This window comes from Papilio machaon, chromosome 4, assembly GCF_912999745.1.
Source record: "Papilio machaon chromosome 4, ilPapMach1.1, whole genome shotgun sequence".
Classification (NCBI taxonomy): Eukaryota; Metazoa; Arthropoda; class Insecta; order Lepidoptera; family Papilionidae; genus Papilio; species Papilio machaon.
This window is the reverse complement of record NC_059989.1, coordinates 9,582,687-9,608,690: the sequence shown is the minus strand read 5'-3', so window position 1 is coordinate 9,608,690 and position 26,004 is coordinate 9,582,687. Positions and strand designations below refer to the sequence as shown.

The 26,004-nt window shown below is 35.0% G+C and overlaps 2 protein-coding genes across 6 annotated transcripts in view; one reads left to right on the top strand and one right to left on the bottom strand.

Annotated features, from left to right (window-relative positions):
• The first annotated feature begins 8,312 nt into the window (after positions 1-8,312).
• Positions 8,313-9,817, top strand: LOC106716294 (probable DNA replication complex GINS protein PSF2). The gene is made up of 3 exons (XM_045686985.1): positions 8,313-8,646; positions 8,948-9,218; positions 9,733-9,817. Exons 1-3 carry the CDS (start codon positions 8,402-8,404, stop codon positions 9,805-9,807), a joined length of 591 nt encoding a protein of 196 aa, XP_045542941.1. The 5' UTR covers positions 8,313-8,401; the 3' UTR covers positions 9,808-9,817.
• A 2,800-nt stretch (positions 9,818-12,617) lies between these two features.
• The window catches only part of LOC106716301 (TNF receptor-associated factor 4), a 59,100-nt gene continuing 45,713 nt past the window's right edge, over positions 12,618-26,004 (bottom strand). For 2 of the 5 annotated variants that reach the window (XM_014509801.2, XM_014509800.2), the window contains 6 exons: positions 16,336-16,440; positions 15,389-15,550; positions 15,157-15,306; positions 14,373-14,543; positions 13,960-14,220; positions 12,618-13,384 (listed from right to left, as the gene is read on the bottom strand). In XM_014509801.2, coding sequence (XP_014365287.1) covers positions 13,031-13,384; positions 13,960-14,220; positions 14,373-14,543; positions 15,157-15,306; positions 15,389-15,550; positions 16,336-16,440 — 1,203 coding nt within the window. In that variant the 3' untranslated portion in view covers positions 12,618-13,030. The other 3 variants (XM_014509804.2, XM_014509803.2, XM_014509802.2) reach the window with 3 other exon arrangements.

Genomic DNA, 26,004 nt, shown 5'->3' with positions numbered 1-26,004 from the left:
TATCTCGTATTTTGCAAGCATGAAAATTATTGTCAATTCCAATTTATGGTATAAAAAACTGCAGCCGCAAATTGACAACAAATCATATGTACACTGCACACACATTTCTCCTTAACAAATTTTTCCCCTACTTTAAGCACCACTCAAGGAATACAGAAGAAGGCCATAAGTGCCAATGAATACGCCGTAAAACACCGTCTGATATTCGATAAAAACTTAAATCTGAAAATAAATAAGTCTAAGTAATAACTGAAATGTTGATTCGAATAATTTTTGTATAAAGCTCGTATAATAGATAATATTAGGCATAAAAAATTTTGTTAAACTCTTATCTCTTCTAAAACATGGCCAAGTTTAAACACACTTTATTTACTCAATTATTATTATTTTGGCCCCCCTTTTTAGACAAAATATGAAAAAGGTATTAATCTAAACAATAAAGTTAAAGAACAGGCCATAGCAGGTTAGCCTCATATATTAAGAGGTGTCTACCAATGACTTCTTTAAATAAAGTAACTTATGTGTCTAACATTGACGTGACAAAGAAGAAAAACATGTTGACTACTGCCAGAATTGTCAGCCACATGCTAGTTGTAGGTAAGGGAACATAAATCCCGCTCCCACGGCGGCGGCGGATCTGACGAGTTACAGTTTTTATTGCTTTTGCCTAGTCATTATTGCGAATGGGGACCGCCGCCATCTATCAGTACAATATTACTGTTTATGTGTTATTGTACGGGGCGTAATAGTTCCTCGAATAAAACAACCAACCCACCGATTGGCAGCGAAACAAACTGTATGATTTGTCACCAACATAGATTTTAAGGTAAACAAATTAAGGTAGATATATTAGTTAGTGGTAATTACTTTTATATTTGCGAAAAATCTTTCATTATCGACATTTCATTCATCGCTAAAATATAAAGGTCAAGATTTTCAGACTTGTAAAGAAGACACAAGAGTAATTTCGGAATTAAAGAAATAAGTTCAGAATTTTAGAGACATTTTTTTAGTTCATTAAATATACTATTTATATATAAGGTCACAATTTCAAATAAGATGTTTGTTTCATTGTATTATGTAAAAGATAAGCTGAAAAATGTTTACCAGTCCGACCGAAAACTCCTTATAAATTTCCAACAGCAAGAGATTTCATTTGGACGAATGCTCAATTCCGTTTCGGAGCCAATTCCATCAAAACGGAGCATTGTTTAGTGCAAATTAAATGCAATTTAACCCTCAAAAAGCATTTCGACATTCCACAACAAATTCTGTACCAAATTGGCGGAGGATACAGAATCGGGCCCGATGTTTATTCTAAGGGGGTGGGACTGAGTAAAGTAACCCATTTGAATGCATACTTGTCCGTCAGTCAAAGCGATATCGGGAGAGAGCGAACGAAGCGCGTGTTACCAAGCGCCCAACATAACATGACCTCCCGCGCCTCCTGCGACTAGACATCGGATGGGGAAAGAGGAGCAACGCGACATAGTGTCAAAGCTCTAACGTTACCGGGCGGTGATTCGAACGAGCCAACTTGTCACATAGGCGATTAAACCTGATTGTGATGTAGGCTTACGGGATAAATGTTGATTTGATTTTATGCTACGCCGAAACGTCTGTTTGCGCGTTTATAGCTTATAAACTCTCGTTTGAATCGAACTGTATCGACAAATAAAATTGCCTGTTAAACGATTATGATTGCGAACGGATATTTGGGCTTCGAATGTGAATTATTTTTATTGTTAAACTGTCGTTAGTATTGATAAAGTCAGAATAGCATTGCACGCCCACGTAAGCCACTCAGCCACTTTACTCTCGCTAAGGCTTTGCTCTAAAACATTTACCATTTTTGTAGATTTACGCAGTTAAGACAGGAATTGTCATATATATGTGTGAATTATTTCTATATAATATATGATATAGTTTTCTAGTGAAATGAAATTAGATCCATTGACTTTACATGTTTTCTCATAAGTTAAAAGATTTACGAGAACATAGGTCATACGTATGTTATGTAGATTGAAGCTTCGTCTTATCTCGTGTTCTGTGTACGTAAACAAATTGAAAGCAAAGTCGCGCGTCGTGGCAATGTCATCAGTGCGGAGCATTACATTCGCACAAGTTCGGCGCTCCCCGCCCTCAAACGTGCGATAAATAAGGGAGGCACAACAAAAACTCTCAGAAGCATCACCTCGGCACGTCACCCTGCTCAGATTTCATTACCATAAAGAACTGGAAGCCTTAAAACCCCCCAGCAGTGTAAAAGGTGACGTGCACCGACCGGCCGCCGAAGACCCGCCTCGCAGGCCCTCCTTGCCCGCACCTCCTATGCAATAAGAAGCCGGCAGGGGGCGCGGCGGGCCCCGCTCGGCTGGGCGCTCGCAATCCCAAAGCGGGCCGGTCCCCGCGTCGAAATGTGCCGTAAATCGTCATAAAACTGTCTGGATCCATGATGTGACGCTGCCCGGGGGTAATTAAAGGACAATTTATAGTTTTGCCCGCTTCCCCCTCCCCCCGGCGGGAGGCCACCCCCGCCCCCTGTACCCCCCGCCTCCTAGCGACGGATGTCGAAGCTCTGTTGGTTTTTGTTTAGTTTTTCTTTAGTGTTTCCGTCTGAAGCTGTGTTTGAATTTGAGCCATGATTTAATTTCATTACTTATTCTTTTATTTAGACAATTATTTTTTAATTACACGAATCGTACTCGAAGAATTCTTTTTACATTTATTATATTTTTATGGAGTAATTATACAATTTAAGCGCATAAAAATAGGCGACGAACGCTAACAAGTTACGGAGGCCTAATTTTAGTCCTCTTACCCTTCCCACCCTTTTCTTATTAGGAAAGTATGGGAAGGAGAAGTGGGTTTGGCGGAAGAGAGGACGCTTAGGAAGGGGAAGATCCTTTTTCTGAGCGTCTCCTTTTCCGTTGATGAAAGCCATTTTCAGATGTCTATGGGCAATGATCGCCTCGCTATTTCGGCAAATTCAGGTGGGTTTTTACTCGTTTGCCACCTTTTGATACAAAAAAAAAGTTGAATCCATTTAAACTGCATTAAACTAGCCACTATTTTTAAATCCGCCTAAAGGAATTCCTAAAATTCATAAGAAATAAATAAAATTTTAATGAGTGAAAATAACAGTGAGAGCTTATAGAAGCATCAATTGTGAAGAAATATTACCATACGTTAGGAAAAGATCCCGCGGCCAGTTTCAGAGTCGGCCAAATCCTGGAGACGTCGGATGGCTTTGAATTTAATTAGGAACGTTTTGTCAGATGCCTCTGTGTCGACTCAATGAACAGGTAGGGAGAAAAAAGTGAGTCGTAGCTAAAGCTTTACGGACGTCGACAGATTTGTCTTGCGGTAGGTTTTCCTTTAAAACATTGTGAAAAACATTTATATTAGAATTAACATATTAAGTAAATACATAAGTAAAGTTAAAAATAAGATTACAAAATGGCTTTATTATTATCAGTTAACTACGAAATTAACTTAATTTTTATGTGATCATTTATATTAATTTGGTTATATAAAGTTACTGTTAATATACATAGAATTATTTCTAAAAACTACATTTCTAATTTCCATATTCACTAAAAATTAAATTTATATTTAGAGTTTATTAGCACCATCCTTATGTACCATAATTACTAGAAATCGTAGCGTCGTAGCTGCTCGTAGACCCGCTACATCACAATCCAATTTCGGCCGAAGACAAACACGAAACAGAAAAAAATCATTTTAATATCCGCTCAATAACACGAGATCCTTATTTATAACACCAATAACACTCTTCAATAATGACGTAGTCGAAATTTTGCGCCAATATACCTTGACCTTCTCTGCTCTGTTTTGCTCTTGGTGGAATGATTGTAGCGGGGTTTTTTGGTATTGAACTAGAGGTCAGCTTGACTGGTTTCCAGGGGCGATGCTCGGCGATTTATAGTTTGCGTTAGGTTCGGTTCTCCGGTCACGTTCGGAGGGACGCATGTCCGTCAGGCCCCATGTGATAGGATGATTTGAACGTGTGACGTGTATCGGTTAGCGCTGCCATTTGTTTTTATCTCTTTTCATTTGTTTATTATTTGTTTTTCCAAAGCGTGTGATAGTGCGGAACGCAGCCTGAATTTTAAAATACGAAATGTGAAACTAGAAACATTTTTATATCACTAACTTATTTTAATTTTTTTTTTTATTATTATTTTTTGACAATCATGCAAACATGTATAGGAGTTAACCAAAAGAAATAGGATTTAATGATATCTTAAATAAACTATCGGCTCTTAAAGGCTCTTTTTACCTTCACTTATTAGTTGAATAATAAATAAATCCTTACAACTTCTCACTTCCACGTCCATATCAAAATGCGAACACGCAATTCGATTTCGTTACTATGTTTTTCACTTTATAAAAATATTAGCTGTCGCCCGTGGTTTTATGTGAGCGGAATAAAAAAAAACTTAGCCTATGTCTTCTTCCAGACTATGTTCTATGTCTATACCAAATTTCATCAAGATCCGTTGAGCCATTCTGGAGATACCGTCTAACATCCATCCATCTAAACATTCGCATTTATAATATTAGTATAATTAGAAGTACCTATAGACTATAAGTCATGTTTGTATAATTATAGATACAATTCCATGAGGGATTGAATACTAATAAATTAGTGAGTCAGTCGCGGCTCGGCGGCCACTTTGTAATAAAATTAACCATTAAAATCAAACGGGGCATATCGAATGAGCGCAGTTAGTCGTTACATTGCCGTACATCATTGATAATCGGCAAAGTTGTACGATTCATTTTTGCCAATCGTAATATAATATCTTGAGAGTGTTAGTGCGCCGATGGGAATTATCCTAATTAATGATGCGTTTCAATTGAAATTTCTTTAAAAATTTAAATTTAAACGACTTTTAAATCTATATCTATCTTCTATATATATAAAAGAAAGTTGTGTTAGTTACACTATTTATAACTCAAGATCGGTCGAACTGATTTAGCTGAAAATTGATGGGGAGGTAGCTTAGAACTAGGAGACGGACATAGGAACTTTTTTTTATCTCGTGTGCATTTTTTTTTATTCCGCGCGGACGGAGTCGCGGGTCAAAGCTAGTATCTACATATTTTTTACTTTTCCGCATACAGTCTGATCTAAAATTAAAGTTTATATACAAGCTTACAGATTTATTATGTTCCGAATTAACTATTTTACTGTGGATTTCCATCTAATAATATTTCAATTAAGTTTTTTTTACTATATCATTAGTAATGCTATATTCACTGTCGCGATAATATTTCTTGTCAATACACAACATGCATGAACGTCGGTGGCTCAGGGGTTAAGCACTTGACTTGCAATCTGGAGGTCCTGGTTTCGAATCCTGCCATGTACCAATGTATTTTTCAATTTTCGATTTACATATGTACATTTATCCGACTATATCTATCGATTATATCTGAGAAGAATTTCAATGATATGTGTGAAGTCAACCAACCCGCACTTGGCCAGCCAGGTTGACTATGGCCTAGTCACCCCTAACTTAAGGTGGCTCCTAGCCCTTCAATGGGGAGGTATATTGAGGTGATGATGATGACACAACATGCTACATAGGAATACTAATGTAAATTGCTTTCGACTTATAAAAAGCAAGATATCTAAGTGACCTAAACGACTTAAGGTAATTTATGAAGATAATTTTACAGGAGTTAATTGCGCCCAGTAGGCGGGTAGTTGCAATAATGTGGTTCAACTAAGTACATTTGGACTGTTGCAGATAAGTCTAGGCTCGCGTTAAGCACACGTACCTAGAAATATTATGCAGGGGTATGCAACATTTTTATCACGTGTTTTTTGTATAGAAATATTGCTAATACCTGCGATTAATTTTGGTTTGTTGGTCGACATCATATCGTAAAACAATGAAATGTTTACTTCGATATGGAAATAGAGGATTCCAGTTAATAAGATTTAAGCAATGATAAACTCATGATGACTTAATAGATTTTGTTCTTATATAATAAGTACATAAAAATAAAATATTTTTTTAAATTATTAATAAATATGCCAAATGTTGAGAACCCGAGCTATATGAGATAGGGAGGGGACTTAAAACTTTTGTGCAACTTGTAGAGGCCAACTGTAATCATAATAATTCACTTAATAATGAACTCCGCAAATAAGGATTATTCCCGAAACTTTTCCGAAAGTTTCCGTCGAGCTCCGTTTCTTTCTGTTCTCGTTTTAAACGTGCTTTTATACGAATTCGAGTTTACGATACAAATAAACAGCGGCCGCAATTTCTTATCACGCCAAACTGAAACTCTTATTTGCGTTAAATAAAAATTAAACTTGAATCCATTATAACGACGGTGAATTACGGCGTTTCCTGAAAAATATGCTGTATTGCTTCTAAGGAAAGTATTGCTAAACTACTTTGACTTAGGCTCTTAGCGCATTGCAATGTTTTGTTTTGATTACTTAATAATTAGCGTTAGCATCCTAACACTTTTAACATAACCTTATTTAAATAAAAATTAAAATCCTTAAGTACAAATTGAAAACAAAACCTTGGTCTGTATCCCGTAATAAGTGAAGTCAAACATCAGTCGGGCAAGTGGTCAATCCGCGTCAGGCCGAGTGACACTCGTGTAAATGATTCTCTCGTTGATTGCCCGCTAAACTGTTGTGACGAACGGCCGTCTATTAGCTCGCACGTTCCGGAATTATGCGGCCAACATGACGTCGATATAACACGCTGTCGGCCCGAACACGCTGTCGACTTAAACACGCCGCCATCTAACACGCTGCCGGCTGAATTTAACGCGATCGCGCCATCCGTCAACCATGTGAAGTTTATTACGGACGTTTAAGCTGTATTAAATTTACAATCCGCTTTGATGTGGCGATTTGTGAATTGTTCGCTTTATGTCTAACTGGAAATATTAATTTCACTGCTTAATTAAAGAAAATTTTCACTTACCGTACGTTACATAACAAGAATGCAAAGTTTTGAGCACTATCTGTTGTAACACTATTCTTGATTTTGAATGTTTTAACTGAACTTTACATCGTAAAAAGAAAAATATCTAAATATTTAGTTTTTCAATCTTTCTAATCTTATTTAAGTCATACTTCAAATCATTTATTAAAACAAAGCAAACTTCTTATAAAGTGAAGAAATGTTTGCAAGTTAAAAGTTTCAAATGACATCCTTTTGTGTCGCATACCGCCATCTAGCGAACAATAGCAAAATTTGAACATAAGTATTTTAAAATTGTTCCAGTATATTGTATATTTGTTTTGAATATTATTTAATCAATTTGTTTGTATTTTACTTGTTATAAAGTTGTTTTTATTAATAATTAAAATTATTATAAAAAGTAATACAAGTACCAAACTAATCTTAGTTGTAACTTAGTATGTTTGTTTTTAAGATTTTTTTTTGTTAGTAAATTAGCATTATTAGACACTAAGGGATAAAACCAAGCGTGGCAAATACTTTATTGTTACCTGTGATTTTCAAATAAGTAACTACATACTTAACGGTGTGCATTCTTGATGTGAGTTTGTGAGTGAATATGAATCTATAAATTTAATTAAATGCTCATTAAGTTCATTCCAATTGCTGTAACAATTCTCATCCAACATTATTTATTGATATATGACAAGCGTAGAGGGAGGCAAAAGTCCGGGCTCCGTCCTCCGTCGGCGGGCAGCCATAAATATTAACCGTCTGAGACATTGTCAACCGGCCACCCTAATTTACGGCTAGTAATTAGGAGTTTGCACTTTGCCAAAACGATTTGCATCGATCGCGTTCTCGTAACTTCCACCAGAAAACGATTTATATATCATTTCATAAAAAATAGTTATTGAAATTGTTGGAGACGGATATTAAGAAATTTGTGAGGTTTAATTAATTTTAGATATATTGTTTTGGTCGTAAATATACTTACTATACTCTTTAATAAATAGAGCCTTCGCGAACTAAAACTTGAAATGAACTTTGAAGGAGGCTTTTCTAATAGCGCCATCTTTGATAAAGATATTAGATTAAAACAATGCCAGTGAACAGTATAATTCTTTAAAAGTGCAATAGATGGCGGGCACGCATTTTGTTAGCTATTTTTGTATCGTGCAAAATAGAAACACTGGTTTTGATTTATTTCGTTGTTACTTTGATTATTAAAAATTTTCGGATAAGTAAGTGTTAAACATTTGAATACATGAAACACTGAACATGAAATGTATGGATGTAAGATTACAATGACTTGTGCATAATCTTATCAAAAGCACCACGTCAATGTCAAATTCAAAATTGGAGGCAAAAATAAAGTTTTGAGTTTTAATTTCTTTTGCTGTAAAAGCTAATAAAACTAATGATAAATCAATGAAATGGATCCTTATGAAATAGAATTTATAGGTGAAAATAGAATTGTTAGTATAATACCGAACTTTTCTCATGATAAAATATTTTTAATTTGCGGCGAGTTTGGACCGTTCCGGGCTGGTTTACCAATGAACGTACCTTTGTGGCTGGGTGTTATGTTGAAACAGAAGCAGAAGTGTAGAATAGTTGCACCAGATTGGATGGATATTGAAGTTTTGGAGAACATTAAAGAAGAAGAAAAAAAGTCAAGGTACTTTTAATTTAAAATCTTATAAGAGTTATATTGACATTATTTTAATTAAGTTAAATTATTATGATTATTATTATGCCCATTGTAGCTGTATAGTCTTTTGTAATGAAAGTAAATATATATGTGCTAAAATAGATTTATTTTAAGTGTGATAAATGGTAATTCACTCACAATATCTGAAGAAATTTAAAGAAAAAACCAACCCAAATTTGGCCAATGTAATTGACTAAGGTATAGTGTCCCCTAACAAAATAATAGCACTAAAGCAGTGTTATTAAGTAATCTGTTATATAATTTTCAGGTTCTTCACAAAGATGCCAAATGAACACTATATGGTAGAAGCTAAGCTGATATTGGGGACTGCTGCGGAAGATATACCAAGAGCTTCAGAAATAAAAACAATAATTAAAGATATCTGGGATATACGAATGTCAAAGTTAAGGACTTCAATGGATGCTCTCATGAAAACCGGAGGCAGTTATGGTAGACTTGATCATTTGACAATGATGGAGATAAATTCAGTAAAACCATTGCTTCCGGAAGCTATGAATGAATTGCACAGGATAAAAATGGTATTTATTAGTTCTAGTAACAATCAGTGTCATTGAATCATCTTGATTTCAGTGAATGAAAGGAAAACATTGTAATGCAACCTGCACATATCTGAGAAGAAATTCAAAGATATGTGTGAAGTCAACCCGCACTGGGCCAGCGTGGTTGACTATGACCTAGTCACCCCTAACTTGGGGTAGGCTCCGAGCCCCTCGGTGGGGAAGTGATGATGAATGAATATTGTAGTGGCATAGAATGTCTTAAAGCTTTAAATACATGCTTCACTCATTCTTATATGAACTCATGCTAATCATATTATGTGGACTCCAATGTTTATGTTGGAGTTAAGTTGAAGCACTATAATTTGAAAAATATTTAGTATCTTTCTCATACTTCATTTATAAGTGTCTCCTGAGTTTTATAAGAATGCCTAAAATGTATTAAATATGTGATTTAATTTAACAATCTGCAAATTGGTTTTTTTATATTATTATTTTACATAATATTACATAGATTTTATCTTTAAATTTACAGAATGCAAGAAAGACAATGCCGTCCAGTCTCAACACCACAGTCAGTCAGCCCGGCAGCTCACAGAGTATATTATAATAAATAAATTTAGAGTATTTTGTAAATAATATGTATTTTTGTAAAATAATAAAAAATTTGAACAAAAAAGGTATGGCAATGTTTTTGATTAAATTTTTAGTATTGAACTGTAATTGTAATATTTAGGTGGCAATGTATTTCAACTTTTCAAGAAGGAGGTTATCAATTCAACTGTATTTTTTTTTATAAGTGTTACCGTGAATCTCCGCCCCTGGTGCTACGATTTTGATAAAAATTATTTTAATTGAAAAGAAGTGCAGATGGGTCCCATTTTTTGATTATTTTTTAAAACAACTAGAAGACTATTAGATTTTTAAATCTCCTTTAGTAGTAGAAGGAGCTACGGTTTAGGTTAAAGTCAGGTTATGGATCACTAAAGTTAACCCAGTTATGTTACTGGTTATCTCTGAGAGCAATCTCGGTCACTGTCGGACAGTGTTGTATGTGAGGCAATGTTCCCTCTTCTTTGCATACTCAACAAAGATGGCTCTCAAATATACTCATCATCATCATCATCATCAACAGCCTCTATCTGCCCACTGCTGGGCATAGGCCTTTCCCAATGCCTTCCACAGTATGCGGTCCTCCGCCTTTCGCATCCAACAACTTCCCGCCGTGCGGATTATGTCGTCGGTCCACCTGGAAGGAGGAGGCCCCACACTCCTAGTCCCCTGCCGTGGCAAATATAACAATAATAATAATAATAATAACTGCTTTATTGTAAACACTCATATACACAATTATGTGGAAGCCTTGGTTCCCGAACTAGGAGGGCAAAGCCCTGTGTTTCAGGAGCCAATCCCTTCCCCCATTATCATCATCATTAAATTAATTTTACATTTAGTTATAAAAGAAAAGAAAACAATTATTTATGATTTTCAAAAAAAAAACAAAAATTAAAAAGAAAGATATAACTAACTTATGTAAATATGGGGAGTATATTTACATAAGTTAGTTTTTATAATTCTTAAACAGTAAAATGGGATATGGAATAAAAGATAAATTAATGCGAAGAAAAAATATATTTTTCCATCTTAATTTTCTTATTGTTGGTTTCTGAGATTGAAATCCTCGTTTAAACTATATTGTTATTCCTGTTTTTTGAAAATGACAGGAATGACATTTTTTTATCCAAAGATTTATATCTCAGAAACCAACAGTTAATCTTTGTTTCTTACTGACTAAAATACAAAAGTCTAATTATCTTAGTCTATGTGATTAGTCTCAATCTGTTACAGACAAGGTACTAAAATAAACATCTATATACTTAGCTATTATCTATAACTATAAATTCATATTGCTATATTAACTGCTATCGTTATAACGGCGGTTTATAGAAATAACTACGACATCACTAGTGTTAACTGTTAATCAAGTTAATATTAAAAAGGTAAGCAAAATAATTTAGTATCGTTAAATTTTTTGATCTGATATTATTTTGTTTAATTTTTAAATGTACAGTCACGAGGTAAATAATTAAAAATCAATAACATTTTAAAGTACTAACTAATTTCTATATGTGGGATAGATAAAAATCTGTTACATATTTTGGTTGGCTACAAAAATTTGTCATCCCTTTTATACTATTAGAAAGAAATAGAGATAACACTATTCTTGGATATATGCGACAATAGCACTTATGGTAATTAATTAAAATGAATTTGCTTGTGACTGTACATAGTCAGATTTGAACTTACAATAATGTTTTGGAATGTAACATTACTTCTGAGATTACGTACGTTTTTAGAGATCCTAATAATTTTAATTTAAAACGTAATACGAAGAAATATACAGATGATTTTCAAATATTTATTTACATAGTGCAAATTAAAAACATTAAAATATTGTGCTATTTCTAGTCCATAAACTAGGTATATAATTAGGCAGAATCAATTTAAACAAGAGTTACTAATATCAGTGACTAAATTTTCGTTGTTCAGACTAAAATCACAGTAAGTCAATGACAAATTTTTTTTGTATGAAATTACATAAATTAAAAAAAATATCAATCATTACACAAGTTAAGGTCAGTAAGTTTCATAAGACGTAAGGTAGATGAAAAAAAAATTGCAAATATATAATTCACAATATTTTTTATCAACATTTATGATGTTTTATTTAAATGACCATAATTATTAAATATTTTTAGTGTAGTCAATGTTTTTACATTTAATTTTCTCGTTAAATATAAATATTTACATAAGAAAATTATTAGTAAATAAACATTGTAAATAAAATCTTAAAAAGTATATATTTACAAAATAATATATTAACAGTCAGCTTTAGCTGTGTTTTTTTTTTAATTCGATAACTTTGCTAAGATTTGCAAAGTTTTTGCTTCAATTGCAAAGTTATCGTAAAACTTTGGTCTAATTCCAGCTTCGTAACACACAGAAAATCAGACAATTTTAAATTAACATCTTTTATATTTACATAACATATGACAATATGTTCTTATGTACAAATGAAAATTATTTATATAAATTAATGTAAATAAGAGATATATACAAAGATATGCCGATACAACATAACCAAACGTGTCTCAAAGTTTTAAGTCCAAGCATTTTTCAAATCGCCTTTATTTTGAAGGCCAACAAAAATGCTTTTGAACTTTTTTTTTTTTGGGGAACAACACACAGTTTTTGCAGTATCCTATAAAAATGTGTGTATTTGATACGGATTTCAAGAAATAACTTATAGAAATATGGCACATTGATATATTGCTATTGATATTTCAAGTATTGTATGATTTTATAAGAGATGAGTAATTTTTGAACTGATTCATTATAAAATATCAAATGAGTTCGGAATAAAATTTGGTGAAAATTTGATTAGTCGATTAGTGTCAAATTACAAAATGATCTCAAAGACTGTTATTAATGTTAGTTAATACACTAAACTAAAAAAAAAACGTACTAAATATTAATGGGTTATTCTCAAATAAAAACAAATACAAAAAATCACTAATCGCGATAAATTAAATTTGGTTATTTGCTTTGAAACATCGCTCGGTATGTTATATTCGTGGGCAGTGAAACTCAAGAGATCTTTAGTGAAAGGATAACAATTGCGTACTCGCTCTTACATTAACTATATACAAAGAAATCTGAAAATTCGGGAAAGCAAGACCCTTACAACTTAATCTATGACTTTTAAATTATCTAATACTAAATAACGATGACTTTAAAATTGTGCGCGGTACACAATAAACTACGATATAAACTTACACGGCTACAATTTTACTCGGATCCACTTTGACCCTCAGGAACATGACATCATCTTTGACGAAGTTCCTCTTCTTGAGCATCTCATGGGAGACGAACCTCGGGAAGCCGAAGCCGAGCGCGTCGGGTTCCTTGGAGGGTCGCTGGAAGTTCTTCCACGTGGGGTCCGGGACGAAGCTCTCGACGATGTTGCAGGCGCGGTCGGGGCTCGCGCTCTGGTCGAACAACGTGAAGGAGACGGAGTGGGCGAAGGGCCAGCGCAGCAGCGCGTCGTACTCGCCCGGCAGGATCTTTATGTACACCGACATGTGCGAGGACTCGCCCGCGCCGTTACCGTTCAGGAATAGAGACGCCTGGAAAGATTCAATTTATTAGAACATTCACCTTTAAACACTAGAGGAGAATTCGTAGAAAAGAAATCGTTGTTTTGTATCTATATCTATCTAATTTAGCTTAATTTAAATTGAACTAATTTGATTACGATGGACAAGTCAACGAACTATATAAATCTTTCACTGTTGCTTTAATATAATCATCGTACGTAACTAAAGTAAGTAAATTAAGTTTATTTTAGGAAATACAAACAGCGTATACGTTGACAAGTTCATTTAGTGACTAAGCGTCGCTAAATCTGTCCGCGCGCTGACTAACTCCGCGGCTGTAACACCGCCACACAATCTGGTTGCATCTCTTTGTTAACTCACAAATACGTGTTATAATATTGTCCCTTTGGTTATAATATTAAATGTATATTTTAAAAGTTTACCGAATCAATTGTTTATAAGGCAACTAATATTTTGAACAACATGTAAATACTTTCAGAGTCCGTAATCTTTTCCAAACCATGGAAGGTCTAGCAGTGCTGCATCGCCTAAACACAGCGAAGATATTAGACCTCATCAGCTACTTTTTTCGAGAAGAAACGTACCTGCAACTTGTATCCGTACTGGCTGGTATAGAAAGCGGGTGAGAGCAGCTCGACACCATCTTTAGTCTTGGCTTCGGCCATTTTGGCGGCGAAGTCGGAGACGCGCCAGACGAGAGCGCCGGAGCAGTTGACGGCGAGCCGCGCCACGGCCGCCCGCAGCGCGTCCAGCTGGCGCGCCTGCCGCCCCGCCACTGCCGCCAGCAGCGCCACGTGCTGCTGGCAACTCTCCTCCGTGTGCCGCTCCACCGCCGCACGAGTACCCTGCACAACACAACACACTATCTTACTGATGTGCCCTAACTACACAAAATTACCATTTGAAATCTAAAACAACACATTTGGGTAGCAAATTCTGGGCTTGTCTATTGGAAAGAAATTTCCAGTGGTGTTTTTTATATTTGATAAATAATCACCTTATATCTACATCCTGCGTCGCGGTACGGGCAGGGCTGTGCGGCGGCGCAGTGGTCCCGCAGGTGGGCGTCGAGCTCGTCGCGCGCCGGCAGCGCCGCACAGCCCGCGCTCCGCTGCGGACACGGCACTGGCGCGCGGCTGCACGTCGCTCCGTGAGCGGACACGCAGTCCTGATACAACAACACACATGAATACACATTGAAAATACAAAAAAGTTACCAGATATAATAATAGTCCTTTATCTCACTATACTTAGCGTGCGAGTTGCAAAATTAATAAAAATATTATTCGGCTACTAAAATATTATCTCGTGAGATTTAAGCTTAGCTTAGTACCTAACAAAGCCATTATGCGAACTTCTAGATATTGTTAAACTATTGGTTCCTTTTCCTTATCCTTTCTTAAAAGTAATAAAATTATAATTTAAATTTTAACTCAGAGCGAGCGACGCAAGTACAACATAATATGATTTATACACGGTAATAACTGTATCCGGCCAACATAAACACCGATCTTTTCCTGCCGTACAAATTCATTGTATAAACAAGTGAATCGTTTAAAACTAAAATAATTTTCAATTCTAGCTATAAAATTATTAACAGAATATCCGTCAGTTTATCATCGATTTAGAAGATCCAGACGAATTTAGCCCACGGCTTATGTTAAATGTCATCTAAACTTCTTTACGTTACAAAAAAGCCTATACTATTGTAATCCCTGCTGTAGTATTAGTACACTGCAGAAGGAATTACAATTACAATAGTTTGCAGTTACTATATTTACCTGCGTGTACTTTTGTCCGCAGTGCGGGCAAGGCACGAGGCGCTTGCTGCAGTGCAACTGCGCGTGCTGCAGCGTGTGCCGACGCTGCACCTTCGCGCCGCACTTGTTCTCGCAGTAAACTGGCTCGTGGCCGCAATTACCCTGGTGTTCCTGCAATTTAACAATAAAAGATTATTAAAGTGCTCTAATAAATTTAGATGTAGCGCAGGTGTATATTCAGTATGCAGCTAACCTCTAATGCGCTCCCGGAGAACTCCTTATTGCAGTGCTGGCAGTGCGCGCGGCGGCGCGGGCAGGTGTAACGCAGGTGGTCCTGCATGAGAACGCGCGGGATCATGGCGCCGCACTGCGCTGCACACAGCACCGCATCATGCTTGCACGTGTTCAGATGCGCCTGCAACACAACACACCTTTTAAGTACAGTCAGAGACGTTTATTTCCTACCCATGTCAAAATTTGATATAGCAATATAAAAACTCTTATGGTGATATGATAGGCTTCATTATTTTCACCTCCTCCTTCCCACTTGTCTTATTTTGCGCGAATGTTATTTAAAAAGCGTAATTTCATCGTAAATAACAATTGATAAACAGATTACGCGAAACGTTATCAAATCAGTTCAAGTGATTCATTGAAATCGTCACGTCACGTCACATCACCTAAATTCAATAGATCGTTTCTAAAAAATGTGGAATATGCCGATAGGTTGAAGATAAATAAAATATAACATAGCTTCAATGTTATTTCTACTTTATTTTAGTGCATGTTTCATGTAGCAAATAGTGCCCTAATTTAAAATGCGTTATAACAAACTTTAACGTGACGTAATGGCGTTAAAGCCAATAACTATAAAAGGTTTATTGCAGTCATAAATAAGCAGTAAACGGTGGTCAACTAAGTGGTGAGAAAGCATCTTTATTCCTACTTAAATCTATTTTCACATAAAATAAATTTTAAGTTTATATTTACAAGTTACATTTTGTACGAAACTAAAAAAAAGTTTTAAATTGAAAAGATCATAGACAAATACAGTCTATGGGTACATGTGTCCCATCCGAAAATAATACAGATAATATAATCTGTCAGACTATTATGAGTAGACATATTGATTGATTGTTCGGCCTCTTTCTAGGTATACTTTATCTAATCAAATATAAAATATACTCAATAATAACTCACCTTCAATTTGCGTAGTTCGTCCGACCACTGGCATCCTTCCTTGTGGTGGATGCAGTACACCACTGACCCCATTATTGCCTTCTCAGACTCAGGGTCGGGATATATCTGTAACAAAATAAAATACAATTAAATAAAATTCACAAATAACACTAACAAAGCTTTATAATCACAATAAACACCTTCTTCTTAATCTTATTAAGGATATATTTAAACATTTTGCTGGATAAATTGTTAGAGTGAAAACACGAACGTCAAAAGCAACGGTTGCCGCTAAGACTGATGGAAGCGCTGGGCACACATAACGGATTAAATAGGACAACGCGATCAAAAATAAACCACATCTCAAAAAGAGAATATCAAACAAGCGTAAGCCGTACGCACCGTGCGCTCGAAAATGGAACACATCGTACAAATATGCAAAATGGCCGCTTGTTTTTCGCGGGCAATAAATCGAACAGAAGCGTTCGCGCCAAGGGCTCGATACTAAATGAAAACGTTCCCGTTTGTTCATTTTCGTTATCTTTATGGGTGCAACGAACAGATGGCTCGCAACTAGCACGGACCACCGCTCCCTTGTGTTGTAAGAGATAAGCGTGATTTTTCACTTCCCAAACCAGCTGCGTAATAGAACGAGCAAATAGCATTGTTGGATTCCTTCTCTTGCGGTATTTTCACACCGACAAGCTAATTTTTCTCTGAATTCAAATCAAAATGCAATGAAGTAAAGTTTATCTCATGTATTGTGCATGTAAGCAAATAATTTGTAACACATAACAAATATTGTTTGTAAACATTGTTATACAAAATGCATGGCATATAAAACACATTTAAGAAGACACAAAGATGTCAAAGCCAACTCAAACATTACAATGGAAAAGTTGTAAAAACGATAAAACAGATAATTACACATTCATCGAAAAGTTTTTGGGTTGAAATAAAACACATTGTAAAGACGAAGCAGCGATGGATTAGGAACAATGTTATACGAGTGACATCAAAGAGGTTTAGTAGTATACAGCGTTCTATTTACAAACATTGATGCATGTGGTCATCGGCATGGCTGCCGCATAACCGTACCACCACCTTAAGATCTATATTGTAAGATGTAAGACATAGCACCTTAATTCCGTTGCAAAAATTAACGAAAACCAATCTTATTTATATTCCATAAGGTCTGAATTCATTCGGAAATTCTAAAACAGATAGGTGCACTTAAGCGGGCGTGTAAAATTACAAATATAGAATGTTATTTGTGTCGTATTCTAAAAAGATGGACCGCGATGTGTTGAACTCTCCCGCATCGCTCAATTATAGAACCCGATGTATCGTAAACATAAACGTACTGAAAACGTCACAGGTTCCTAAAACAAATTGTCACTTAAGCAGTTGCGAAATATCGAAACCTATTGAATATTTGGAAAACGTTCCTACTACAAATTTGAGTAATATCAGGATAAGCTGAACGTTTTAGAATCACTGCCGCAATCAGTCAATTAACGGTTATACTTAAATCGCTAATCATTGGTTTCTGAGACCTAAATCCCTATAAAACGATAATGAGAGAGATAACAATATGTTTCATGCAGAGATTTGGTCTCAGAAAGCAACGATTAATCATACAAGATCTACACTAAGGTTAATGATCACTTTATGTTATTTTATTAAATTCTTAACTACGCATATATTATGACTTAAATAGATGTTAGAATTAATTTGTCACCAATTAGCTTAAGATTTCCTTAAAGGATAGTTTAACTTATAACTCAAAAAGAATTTAAAGTGTTGCCCTATCCAATATTCAAATTGTTACTTCGACGTTGTTCATGATAATTTAAAAACATTAATTATTACGAATTGATCGAAGGCTAGTATGTTTGGACGCGTGGGTGATATGTCGAAAATGTAGTTATAGGCTCCTGTGGGCGGAGGTGTTACCTTGTAATTAGACAACGTTTTATACCAAATATGTACAATCCCCAACCGGTCTCTTGGACCACAAGCGAGATGACCATTTCACAATAAATTCCGACCGTGCAAGGATTAAGGTGTGTCAATTAAAAATAATATAATTAGAATACAGTTAAATTAATCTTTGCCGATTTGCCGTAAAAAAAAAATTCTGACATTTGAACTTGGGTAATTTTAAATGTTAATAGATGGCGTTGATTGTAAGGACCATCACTCGAGTAATAAACAATAAAAATGCAACTCTAACCTATAGGTATACAAGAGAGGTTTTAATTTTATAAGCTGGCATTACAAAGTGTGAATATATTTTACTGCAGGGAGTGCAAATAAAACAAGCATTGTGATATATGATACACACGTGTTCTGGATTATTCCAATTTAGTTGCACAGAGCTGGTAAATGGTAATATTTGCGAAAATGTTATTTAAATGCTCACACATGTTCGCATCAATAATTATTGCACAAACATTTTGACTGTTGGTATTCAAGTTGTTTGATAATTCACTTACATATTTTACCGAGTATGTTTTTTAGCAGCTTTCTTTGGAACAGTCAATTTAAATTACCAGTTTTAATTCAATAAATTTTCACCTATAAAACCGTATAACTGCGTAGAGATTGAGGTTGTTTTTACGATGCATATCTATTTGCTATTTTTCAACTTGTAGTTTTCGACTTCACTTTAATTAGACATTTCGCAATCGTAAAATTTGCAAACCTTTGTAAAATTAAAACAGGATGTGTTTACGTAATTGGTACGAAACGCAATAACAATCCGCCATTTTGTGGCGCGAACATTGTTGTGTCAATTGTGCCCTAATTTAGGAATTGGCGGGAAATATTTAGCAGACAATTTATAGCATCAATTAGCAATAACAGTAAATTATTTAAGTCTTAAAATCTAATTGAATATAACAAATAATTTAAGATAACTTGACCTCATTATTAAATAACTAGCTTTTACCCGCGACTCCGTCCGCGCGGAATAAAAAATAGAAAACGGGATAAAAATTATCCTATGTCCTTTTCCTGGTCCTAACCTACCTGCCCACCAATTTTCAGTCAAATCGATTCAGCCGTTCTTGAGTTATAAATGGTGTAACTAACACAACTTTCTTTTATATATATAGATATATATCCGACACTGCTAAAGTAAGTTTTTTGCTTGCATTGTTATTATATAAATAACAAAAGCGTAGTTTTGTGTAAGATAAAATAAAATTTTAAAGTTTTTTTTAGCCTTTAGTTTATACTTTGACAAATTTACAGTTTCTGTTTTCATTCTAGAAACACCGGTTGATTGACGCGTGTCGACCCTCCGGCTTTGACATTCACATGCTAGTCCCTTTAGGGTTAAGGGTTTAAAGTTTAAAATGGTGTAAAATAACTTTTGAAGCGATTAGAAACTGGAGTACCTGTCAAGCTATCGGCAAGCGATGTCGTGGTAACGTAAACACTACGTCACTACGTCTACACAAAACACTTCTTAGTTACGACTTTAAAACTGTTGAATGATATGAAGAGACTGTTCTTATAGTAGATAAGACTGGCAACTAAATTTTACTGTATTGTGTCAAGAAAAGAAATGGCTTTCTCACTATTAATTAGCTAATTAGATCCAATGAAATTTAAGCTTAATGGATAATCGAAGGCAAATATTAAAGTTGTTTTTTTTTGTGTTAGTTTTAGTGAAATATGTTATGATTATGAGTTTTATAGAATTTTGTCCCTAGTTTTTGTGGAAATACGACAATTAAATACCTGGCAACATTAGACTACGTACATTCACAGTAACGTCTCAAGAAGAAAGAATCCGCAGAGTTGTCGAGGACGGAAGAGGGTTCGATGTCCGTGCGGCGCTCGCCAGAATAATGATTCCTATTGTAATTACCACTATGTTAGTGTGCTACGTCCAGCCACACCTAGCACGGTCCATTTTGAATTATTCAACGTTTCCATAGATGTTGAAATAAGGTGCTATCGTCTGTGAATTTCGGTGTAAAAATATGCGACAATGATGTTATAAGAAATCTATGTGGGTTCACTATGTTAATGCTGCTTAGTTTGAGTGTTGATGTATATAAAAATAATTTGACAGTACAAGTGAATGTATGAGACGAACGCATTATTAAAAAAATGGCACCAGCATTATGACGTCCTATTATTTTCTTTCTTTCACAGGAAACACAGGGAGAATAACCTTATTGTAAGGATAGATGATAGACAATCACGTTCGTTTACTTCACTATTTGTTTACGTTGACGTCAAACTAATTGTTTACCGATCGGTCAGCAATCGTTAAACAGAAATTATAGACAATGATAACTGGCAGTTTATAATTTAAGACTATAAACACATTAAGAATACAAAACCTTAAAGAATATTTAACATTGCACTGGAAATAAATTTTAAATGAAGAATTGTTTTTTTTTCGAACGCACCGAGAATAAAAGGTGCATTTGAAAATAGAACACTTAATTTGAAAGCGTTCGGAACATGATATCAATTATGTTGTCTGTCATCGCGACATGGACGTGTCGTTTTACATTTAATTCTATTTCTGTGATCCATCTCACAGTAAATAAACGTGAAAATTTTAAATAATGTAAAAAAATACGAACAGTTCTATTAATTGTGTAATACAAATAAAAATGAAATAGTTATACGTTAGGTTATAATCCAAATTATGTTACATAACATAAAGTTTAACTAAATTGCATCAACAAATTGTAACAACTTTGACGAATTTTAATGAGAAAACCGTAGAAGGCCAAATCGGTAAACTAAAAAGAGGAAGAATAAAAAAACGTTCCAGTCCAAACACATCGATATAATTAAGCCTAAAAACTTGACCAATTCGACACGGTTCCCTGAGCCTTTAACGATACTAAATTGCTTTAATCCAAATAACTCGGATGTATTCAAGTGTGTTGGTATATCTATAAAACCTTTAGCTAATAGAAAAAGAAGATAAAATTTCTTTTATCGTATTTTGACACGTCTCGAGGATCGATAGTATCAGGAAAGATTCCACTAACTTCAAGAATGACGATAAATAAGGATTTTGAATGCCATTATTTGAACTGTATAAACAAAGTCCAAAAACATAAGCGGTGATTAGAATTCTGTAGATGAATAGAAGCTAAATATAAAAATGTTATGTTGTAATTCCACTTCTGGTTTCGAACTACACAGTTTAAAAATAAAGTTACTATAAAGAAAGTGCATAATATATTAATTGATAACAAGTAACTATATTATTGTTAAAAACGCAAATACGTTTCTAGTGACGCGCGATTGTTTTTAAAAAATGGGATCATTATCCGAACGGACCGGAAACGGCTTTATCAAACGTCAGCTGTCAAATTTACTTGTCAATGTCATTATCGTTAGGACCGAAATTATTTATTTACTTACAGTATCATTGTATTTGACAAACATTACTCTTTATCATTAAAGAAACAGTAATTTCCACTATTCCTGTTACATTGAATAGTAAATTAGTATTGTTATAAATACGTCAACGACAATTGACGTTTTACTTCGAAGTCTTCTATAATAATCACCCGACAAAGCCAATTCATTCAACAAGTGTGACCTTACAGCTCTCAAGTCACTAACCGATTGAATTAAATTGGATAATGGTTGTCGAGTTAAAGGGTAATGCATCTAATGCCAGTAGGAAAATGTCCAAACAGAAAGAGGTTTGCAGCAGTGGGAATGTAGACCGTACTGCTATGGAATAGAAGCTAAACGGAAGTTTTATCGAAGTAAAATTTTGTTGCTACCGAATGTAAGGATGTCAAATTTTTATTTTGGTAACATTTTATGACCTAATCTGCAATCGCATATTATTATTTTGTTAAGTTACCAAAGTTGTTAAAGATACATTGTGTGTTCAAGACCGTTATCGTAATTTTATGGAACCATTTTTATTATATATGATAGCTGGCAACCCTACCAATACGCGCGATGTGCCCGCGCAGATTGATCGATCACCGGAAGCCGCCATTATTGCTGGCGGAATTGCGAGTTCCTTTATTAGATGGTTGAAGTGATCGCGGGATGAAGTTCCCAGACACTTATTTACTATCGTTTCCTAAACAAAGTTGCATGCGCTTTAGGTTATTATAGCTTGAGAGTAATCAAGAATAAATAGGTAGTCCAAAACTACTACTTTTCCTACTTATATCCATCTTCAATTTATTTTTCTTTTTTAATTTTTTTCTTTCAATATTTCAATCCTATAAATTTTGCAAACTTTTGTTACTTTAATTTATAACTTATTTACTTACAATAAAATGTGTGATAAAAATCTTTTTTTTAATTCCTTAATCAAGTCGTTTTTACATCGTAGATTAATTCATTGATAAAGTTGATAACTTCCGTTGGTTCATTGAGAGGTGAGAGATGTTTGAAGTTTTTTCGTCTAATTCATAGACAACGGTTGTTTAATAAATGTTGCGCCATAAGTGTTGCAGCAAACCGCCGAGGTACCGTGAACACCGGAGATTCGTTCTATTAACTTTTTTAAAACATTATATCGTAAAGTTTGCGTAACTTGTACCATCATACTTGAGCTCGGAAATTAAACGTTTATCCATCGTACCACCACATCTTATCCACCGTTCTTTCCAGACGGGAATGCTTTATACGTACTCCGTGCCCAGGGGGGACGCAGTAGCCATATGGGATTCTCTTCCCGATGAGAAGCATACCCACTAAACCCCTCTGTTCCTCCTACGCATGATGACGAGGCCAAGCTTGCAATTTCCTCCGCGACCTCGCCTGCGTTAGCTGCCATCAATCTTACCCCTAACGTTTATTAAGGTGTGCATTTAATAGTGATTTCAGTTTTTTTTTTTTTTTTATAAGAGAAGGGGGCAAACGAGCGGCGCGAACACCGAAGTGATCATCGACGCCCATGGACATCCGCAACACTACGAGAATTACAGATGCGTTGCCGGCCTTTAAGAAAGAGATATGCTCGCTTCTTGAAGGACCCTAAGTCGTAGTGGTTTGGAAATACCGCCGAGGACAGACCATTCCACAACACGGCCGTGCGCGGCAAGAAATTTCGCGAGAACCGCACTGTTGTGGAATGCCAGCCATCCAGATGGTATGGATGGTACCTGGCGGTCTGTCGGGTCGTCCGATGACGAAACTCGGCGGCAGGAATCGTTCCAAACAGTTCTTCGTTCAGTGTAAAAACTAAGTTGATTTACATCAATACACAGCAAAGAAGACCTAATTTCGTGTACTAAAATTCTCGACTTTTATTTGGTAGCATTTCAACGTCAAAATGTTGGCCGTTAAATTAAAAAAAGAAAGCTCCATATCGGACATAACGAGTATTGTGGAATTTAAACGCTTCCGAATTCCTTGGATTTCTGATGCGATTAAGAATGTCAAGTTATGAATCATCGTAGTTTATTCATTCAACTTGTCGTTTGTCACGACTCACCGATTCACTGACATTCCGTACTAGATAATATTGAGTACAAAATTAATCACAAACGTTGAAAAGTTCTATGGATTTTTAAACATATAAAATTGAACCATCTATCCCTTCGAAAATAACAATAAGTAACAATAATTCGAACTGTAACAGAACAACAATAGTTAATCTTTGTCGCAACGTACAATTCTTATCTTATCAAACGGAATGCGGTTAGCTCTTGTCTCAGTTAGTGGAACGTTTTCTGATCCCTATACCTTGAAGACTGCAAAATAACCTTGAGACTTAGTACTTCATTACCCCTTTTACTGTTCACAAAAGTTCATACGAAGTAGACTAAAATCACACGTTTGTTAATGCATAATTTGGTAACAATGGAAATACAATCTGTACACTGAAATATTTCAACTTTGATCGTGTTATAAAAAGTTCAATGACACAGCTGCTATATTTCTCTTCGCTAGTCAACATAAACAGTGAGCCCTTCCGCGAGATATGAGCCATTTTAATGTAGCGAGCAGTAACACACAAAGGTTTAACCACTAGAAATGAGTTATCCAAAACATAACGAAGCCGTTAAGTCTTTTAACGCGTTCGCTTACGATGTTAAGTCGTTTTTCATCGTCACGTTACATTTTTATCGCGGCTATTGACATCCTTTTCTAATGCTTAATAAAAGAAGGAGACCGCTTATTTCCGAGTTTGGACATAAATTAAATATAATTATCTCTTATTATTATAGCTACTTGATTTTATTATTAAAAATAACAAAGTCGTAATTCAGCCAATGAACTGTTGTTAGTTGTATATAATAGAAGGAGGCAAAAGTACAAAAGGTTATTGTTAATAACTAGTGTTTTCTAACCTTAGTTTTTTCTACCTAATAATACATTCAACAACTAAATAGTTAATTAACAATACTAAAAACACTACACGAGTAAGTGTATTGACCGGATATCGCACAGTCTCGTGCTAGCGGAAGTGGCGCCATCTTATCGTCATGCCTACGCGTCTCGGTCAGGTCATGTTATTATGATGTCACAGTTTGATTTATGGAACTCACGTTAAGATTACTTCGAGTGTGTTTATTTATTTATCAAAATCATGAAGAATTCCAAACCAGGACAAGCTATTTGTAAATTGAGAAGAATAAACAATATTTTAGATAAAGTCTAATTGATAAGATATATAATAAGAGTCACCATAATTAAGTAGGTATACCTATACCTACCATTATATCCATTTAAATATCTACACTTATCTATAGTATAATGTTTACTATTTTGCGCGGAATTAAGTTAAAATCTACAAACATGCGAAGCCTCGGGCACTAAACGACAACAGCAGGTTGCAGTTACTTAAATGTCGGCGTATGCAGTCTATTACTAAATGGGACAGTGATAAAATCTATGATGCAATATAGAGAAGTACTTACCAACGTTAACATATCCACGATCATTTATATATACATAAAATTGTTTTAAATATAATCAAATTGCAAATAATACGTAACATTAAGTATATTACGTATTATTTGCCATTAAGGTTAGACTCATTTCACAAAAGCTGACAATTTGCAGGCTGCAAATATATCGTTCGAAATTCAAAGTACATCTACAGTTAACGCATCATCGAGAAGTGGGGCGCGACCTGTCATTAGGAGTGGACTTATTGACAACTTTCTCATTCGCTCTCAAGACCGTATACACTGCAAGATGCCAATCTTATCGTAAGTATAAGTTCAGACAAACCAACTAAATCGGTCACATCTATATGTGATTGCAGCAATGCACTTATTAACAAAATGCGACAAACTTTATTGAGCTTTAACGTAACATAGGCTAGTCTACACAAAAATTTACAATTTAAATTACATTTTGCGATGCTTTTTAGTGATCAAGACATAGTTCAACAGTAATTGCCCTTTTTAAAATATAAATATTAATGCCATCTAGCGAAACTTAACGGCATTTTTAATCTTACAATACCTTATGTGGCGTTACGAACATGGCCACGGCCGCGCGGACTTAATGTTTGCGTCTCATTAGGGATTCCTGTCGTAGACTAGTCTGGAGCCGGGCACGTTCCGACATGTCCCAAACGATCCCACATAAACCGGATAGTTTGGAAGAAAAAAACCCAATATTGGATCTGATCATTAGTGTATTTTATACTCATTTAGGTACTACACAAAGTCCTATAGCTAAAGACTTCAGATCTAAACTTTAAAACTAAACCTAACC

Excerpts from the sequence above, each read along its gene's own strand:
- LOC106716294 (XM_045686985.1), top strand. The coding sequence starts at position 8,402 with ATGGATCCTTATGAAATAGAATTTATAGGTGAAAATAGAATTGTTAGT. Across the intron at positions 8,647-8,947 it reads GAAGAAGAAAAAAAGTCAAG|GTTCTTCACAAAGATGCCAA; the intron begins GTACTTTTAATT and ends TATAATTTTCAG. Across the intron at positions 9,219-9,732 it reads AATTGCACAGGATAAAAATG|AATGCAAGAAAGACAATGCC; the intron begins GTATTTATTAGT and ends TTAAATTTACAG.